General features: G+C 65.6%; 1 protein-coding gene across 1 annotated transcript; it reads right to left on the bottom strand.

The window, feature by feature from the left end:
- Positions 1-590: 590 nt before the first annotated feature.
- SWSAP1 (SWIM-type zinc finger 7 associated protein 1) lies at positions 591-4,472 on the bottom strand. Its single transcript, XM_054051742.1, has 2 exons — positions 2,579-4,472; positions 591-1,136 (listed from the first exon to the last, which is right to left on the bottom strand). The coding sequence occupies exons 1-2, from the start codon at positions 2,798-2,800 to the stop codon at positions 591-593; spliced, it is 768 nt and encodes a 255-aa protein (XP_053907717.1). The 5' UTR covers positions 2,801-4,472.
- Positions 4,473-6,095: the final 1,623 nt, after the last annotated feature.

Raw genomic sequence — 6,095 nt, 5'->3', positions numbered from 1 at the left:
TCTCGGTCACCATTGGTGTCCCCAACGTTGATGTCCCCATCTCGGTCACTGTTGGTGTCCTCATCGTTGATGTCCCCATCCCGGTCACCGTTGGTGTCCTCATCGTTGGTGTCCCCATCTCGGTCACCATTGGTGTCCCCAACGTTGATGTCCCCATCCCGGTCACCGTTGTTGTCCTTGTCATTGGCGTCCCCATCTCGGTCACCATTGGTGTCCCCAATGCTGATGTCCCCATCCCAGTCACCTGTTGGTGTCCTTGTCATTGGTGTCCCCATCCCAGTTACCATTGGTGTCCCCAACATTGGTGTCCCCATCCTGGTCACCATTCATGTCTCCATCATTGATGTCCCCATCCCAGTCATCGTTGGTGTCCTTGTCATTGGTGTCCCCATCATTGATGTCCCCATCCTGGTCACCATTGGTGTCCCCATCGTTGATGACCCCATCCTGGTCACCATTGGTGTCCCCAATGTTGATGTCCCCATCCCGGTCACTGTTGGTGTCCCCATCATTGATGTCCCCATCCTGGTCACCATTGGTGTCCTCGTCATTGGTGTCCCCATCGTTGGGTGTCCCCGTTGTTGGCATCCCTATCCCGGTGTCTGGGGGGATTGGGGATTGGTGACCCCAACACCATCAGTGTCCCCATCACCATCAGTGTCCCCATCACCATCGGTGTCCCCATCGCCGTCAGTGTCCCCATCGCCGTCAGTGTCCCCATCGCCGTCGGTGTCCCCGTCGCCGTCCCGGTGCGCTCGCAGCCGCCCGCTGGGGCCGACGCTGAGGGTCCATCGCTGTGGGGGGGCCTCGGGCCGGGTGAGACGCAGCGTCCATCGCAGCGTGGGGGTCGCGGCGAGGCGCAGGCGACACTCAGCAGGGAAGAAGCGCCGCAGGGTGGGCAGGAGACGGGGGTCACGGGGGGGCGGCAGGCGCAGCGCGGCCATCGCCTGCCCCGGGGGGGTCCGGGTGGCCTCGAGCAGCAGCGCAGCCAGACGAGAGGGGGTCCCCGCGCCCCCCCCCACGTATCGCTCCAACCCGTCGAGCAGCACCAGCCCCGGCGGCCGCGGGCGCGACGGCACCGACGCCAACTCCCGCGCCAGGGCGGCCGCCGTGGGGGGGTAGCGCAGCTCCAGGCGCTGGGAGGCACCGGGGGGGGGGTCAGGAGGCGAACCCCCATATCTACCCCCCCAAACACAGCCCCTCTGACCCCCATATCCATCCCAACCACAGCCCCCCGACCCCCATATCCACCCCCCAACCACAGCCCCCCGACCCCCATATCAACACCCCAACCACAGCCCCCCCGACCCCCATATCCACCCACCAAACACAGCCTCCCCTGACCCCCATATCAACCCCCCAAACACAGCCCCCCCGACCCCCATATCCACCCCCCAACCACATCCCCCCCGACCCCCATATCCACCCCCCCAACCACAGCCCCCCGACCCCCATATAAACCCCCCAACCACAGCCCCCCTGACCCCCATATCCACCCCTCAACCACAGCCCCCCCTGACCCCCATATCAACACCCCAACCACAGCCCCCCTGACCCCCATATCCACCCCCCGACCCCCATATCCACCCCCCAACCACAGCCCCCCCGACCCCCATATAAACCCCCCAACCACAGCCCCCCTGACCCCCATATCCACCCCTCAACCACAGCCCCCCCTGACCCCCATATCAACCCCCAACCACAGCCCCCCCGACCCCCATATCCACCCCCCAAACACAGCCCCCCCGACCCCCCATATCCACCCCCCAACCACAGCCCCCCCGACCCCCATACCCACCCCCCAACCACAGCCCCCCCCGACCCCCATATCCACCCCCCAACAACAGCTCCCCCTGACCCCCATATCCACCCCCCAAACACAGCCCCCCTGACCCCGATATTCACCCCCCAACCACAGCCCCCCCAACCCCCCCCCAACCACAGCCCCCCCGACCCCCCATATCCACCCCCCAACCACAGCCCCCCCGACCCCCATACCCACCCCCCAACCACAGCCCCCCCCGACCCCCATACCCACCCCCCAAACACAGCTCCCCCTGACCCCCATATCCACCCCCCAAACACAGCCCCCCTGACCCCGATATTCACCCCCCAACCACAGCCCCCCCAACCCCCCCCAACCACAGCCCCCCCGACCCCCCATATCCACCCCCCAACCACAGCCCCCACCGACCCCCCACATCCACCCCCCAACCACAGCCCCCCTGACCCCCATATCCACCCCCCAACCAACATGACCCCCCCATCATCACCTGCCCCCCCACCCCCCCACATGACACCCCCTTCTCCACCCCCATCCATCTCACCCCAAACCCCCATCACCTCCCCACCTCACCCTCCCCCATCCATCGCCAGCCCCTCAAGCCACGCCCCTCTCTCAAGCCACGCCCCTCTCAAAGCCACGCCCCTTCTTTCAAGCCACACTGCTTTCTCAAGCCACGCTCCTTCGCTCAAGCCACGCCCCTCTTTCAAGCCACGCTCCCATCTCAAACCGCGCCCCCTCTCTCCAGCCCCGCCCCTTCCTCCAGCCCCGCCCCCTCTCAGCCCCCGCCCTCACCTGCAGCGCGCGCGGGTCGCCGTCCCCCCCCGGCAGCCTCGGCGGCGCGCTGGGCGCCAGGTAAAGGGCCCGTGGCCCGTGGGCGCCCCCCGCCAGCGCCACCCGCAGCAGCAGCGCCGTGCGGCCCGAGCCCGCGGGGCCCAACACCAGCACCGGCACCGGCGGCGCCGCCTCCTGCTCCGCGCCCGCACAGCCCAGAGCCCGCTCCAGCGCCGCCGCCATCGCGGGGCCCCCACGGGCCGCGGCCAATCCGAGACCGCAATCCCCGCGTGACAGCCAATCAGAGCCGAGATGCTCGCACCACCTCCTCCGAGCATTTTAGCCAATCAGAGCGGAGTTTTCCCAATAGGCTACGCCTACCGCGTGCGCCTCAGCCAATCAGCGCCGAGCTTCTCCCCTCCCCCGCAATTCAGTCAATCTGAGCCGAGATCTTCGCCCTACCCCCTCCGGGCACCTCAGCCAATCAGAGCGGAGCTTCCCCAATAGGCACCGCCTACCGCGTGCACCTCAGCCAATCAGTACCGGGCCTCACCAGCCCCGCCCATTACGAGTCTGAGCCAATCAGAGCCCCTAAGCCCCGCCCACTGCGCGGCTCAGCCAATCACAGCGCAGCTCCACAAAGCCCCGCCCACTGCTAGTCTCAGCCAATCAGAGTGGCGCTTCCTCAGTTGGGGGCGTGGCCAGACGGGCCAGGACAGCTGTCAATCACCCGCACGTTGCCCGGCAACGCTTGGGGAGGGGTGCGCTGGGAGAGTGAGTGCACGAGGGTCACACGGGGGTGCACGAGGGTCACGTGGGGGTGCACCAGGTTGCACAAGGGCCATAGGAGGATGCACAAAGGTCACACGAGGGTGCATGAGGGTGACACAAGGATCCACAGCAATGCACGAGGGTGACACGAGGGTCCACGGCAATGCACGAGGTCACACAAGCGTGAACGAAGGTGCATCAGGCTCACGTGAGGGTGCAGGAGGGTCATAGAAGGGCGCACAAGGATCATAGAAGGGTGCGCGAGGGTCACACAGAGGTCATAAGAGGGTCCGCGGCAATGCACGAGGTCACACAAGAGTGCACGAAGGTGCACGAGGCCCACATGAGGGTGCAGGAGGGTCATAGAAGGGTGCACGAGGGTCACACGAGAGTGCACAAGGGTAACACAAGGGTCCACGGCAATGCACGAGGTCACACAAGGGTGCACAAGGGTGCACGAGGGTCACACGAGGATCCATAGCAATTCATGAGGTCTACGAGTGTGCACAGGAGTCATATGAGGGTGCACGAGGGTCACATGAAGTTGCACAAGGGTCAAACAAGATCCACGGCAATGCACGAGGTCACACATGGGTGCACGAGGGTCACATGAGGGTGCATGAGGGTCACACGAGGATCCACGGCAATGCACGAGGGTCACACAAGGGTACACAAGGATCCACAGCAATGCACGAGGTCACACCAGGTTGCACAAGGGTCACAGGAGGATGCACAAGGATGCACAAAGGTCACACAAGGGTGCACGAGGGTCACAGGAGTACGTGTTGGGGTCCTATGACGGTGCCTAAGGGTTGCACAACGGTCACAACAAGGCTGCACGAAGCTCCCCGGAGGGGTGCACGAGGGTTGCACGAGGGCCCTGCGAGTGCGCACAAAGGGTGCGGTGAATGCACGAGGAGGCACAAGAGTGCACGAGGAGGCACGAGGCTCACACGAGGGTCGCACAAGGCCTCACTGGGGTGCACGAGGCCGCAGGGCTAGGATGCACGAGGGCTCACAAGGGCCGGGGCGTCCCCTCGGCTACGCGTATTCTCAAGCAATAACAGCGCGTCTGTATTATCCGCCCGAGAATACCCGTCACCGGGGGGGGCGGGGCCACGAGCTAGGGGGGGACACAGCGGGCTTTGGGGGGACACAGCGGTTCGGGGGACACAAGGGTTTGGGGGAGGGGACAGGGGTTGGAGGGGGGGGCAGGGTTGGGGGGCACAGGGGTTCGGAGGTGCACAGGGGTTGGGGGAGCACAGGGATTTGGAGGGGGCACAGGGGCTCGGGGGGGCACAGGGATTGGGGGGAGCACAGGAGTTGGGGGGGACAGGGTAGGGGGGCATAGGGGTTCTGGGAGCACAGGGGTTGGGGGGAGCACAGGGATTTGGAAGGGGCACAGGGATTTGGAGGGGAGCACAAGGCTTCTGGGGGAGCACAGGCGTTGGGGGGGCATAGGGGCTTGGGGTGCACAGGAGCTCGGGGGGGGGGGCGCACACGGGGCCGCCCCTCCCGCTTCAGCACCGCGGACAGCGCCGCTCCCAGAGCGCTGCGGGGGCTCCATAGGGGTCTATGGGGGCTCCATAGGGGCACTATAAGAGGCTCATAGGGCTCCATTGAGGTCTATAGGAGCTCTATAGGGGTCCATAGGAGCAATATAAGAGGCTCACAGGGCTCCATTGGGGTCTATAGGGGCACTATAAGAGGCTCCATAGGTATCTATAGGGGGTCCATAGGGGCACGATAGGAGCCTCTATAGGGCTTTCATAGGAGCACTATAACGGGCTCCATAGGGGATCAATAACGGGACCCACAGGGCTTCAGAGTGGTTCTATAGGGGCCTTATAAGGGCTCCATCAGGGTCTCCACAAGGCATCTATAAGGGGCAACATCGCAGCACTATAAGGGCTCCATAGGGGCCCTATAAGGGGCTCTATCAGGGCCATACAGGCTGCACAGCCAAGAGCTCCTGCTACGGGGGGCGCGGCCCCACATGAACCACCACAGCCCCATGGCCATAGGGGACGCCCGTACAGACCCGGCCATAGGGACCCTATGGACCCGGCTATAAAGGCCCCTATAGACCCAGCCATAGGGACGCCTATAGACGCTATAGCCCCCCCCCGCCCCCCCCACTCACCGCCGCCGCCGCCGCCGGAGCCGCCGCCCGCCCCGCCGCAGCCCAAGGGGCGGGGCCAAATGAGGCCACGCCCCCAGACCACACCCAATCAGGGTCCGCCCCGTCGCCTGGCCGTGCCCATTTCGCTGCTCTGGTGGGTGAGGCCACACCCCCAGCCGGGCCGCGGCCAATCACAGCTCGCCCTGCTATCTAGCCACGCCCCTTCGGGCTCTGAGAGGCGGGGAGGCCACGCCCCCAGCCTGGCCGCGCCCAATAAGAGCCCGCCCTGCCTCTTGGCCACGCCCCCGTCATCCTCTGAATGGAGAGGCCACGCCCACAGCCCGACTGGAGCCAGTCAGCCCCCGCCCCGCCTCCTGGCCACGCCCCCTTTGCTCTCCGAGGCACACCACGCCCACAGCCCCACTGGAGCCAATCAGAGCCCGCGCTTTCACCTGACCACGCCCCCTCTGCTCCCTGCAGCTGAAAGCGAGGCAAGCCACGCCCCCTCGAGGCTCCGCCCCCTGCGCCCCCACGGGCACCCAATGTGACACCCCCATAGGAACCCTATGTGACCCCTATGGGCACCGCGGGACATCTTATGAGGCCCCTATAGGCACCCCATAGAAACCCTATGTGACCCCTACA

The sequence above is a fragment of the Cuculus canorus genome, chromosome 30 (assembly GCF_017976375.1).
Source record: "Cuculus canorus isolate bCucCan1 chromosome 30, bCucCan1.pri, whole genome shotgun sequence".
In the NCBI taxonomy this organism is placed as follows: Eukaryota; Metazoa; Chordata; class Aves; order Cuculiformes; family Cuculidae; genus Cuculus; species Cuculus canorus.
Note: the sequence above shows the minus strand (reverse complement) of the source record. Positions and strands in the feature narration are given on the sequence as shown.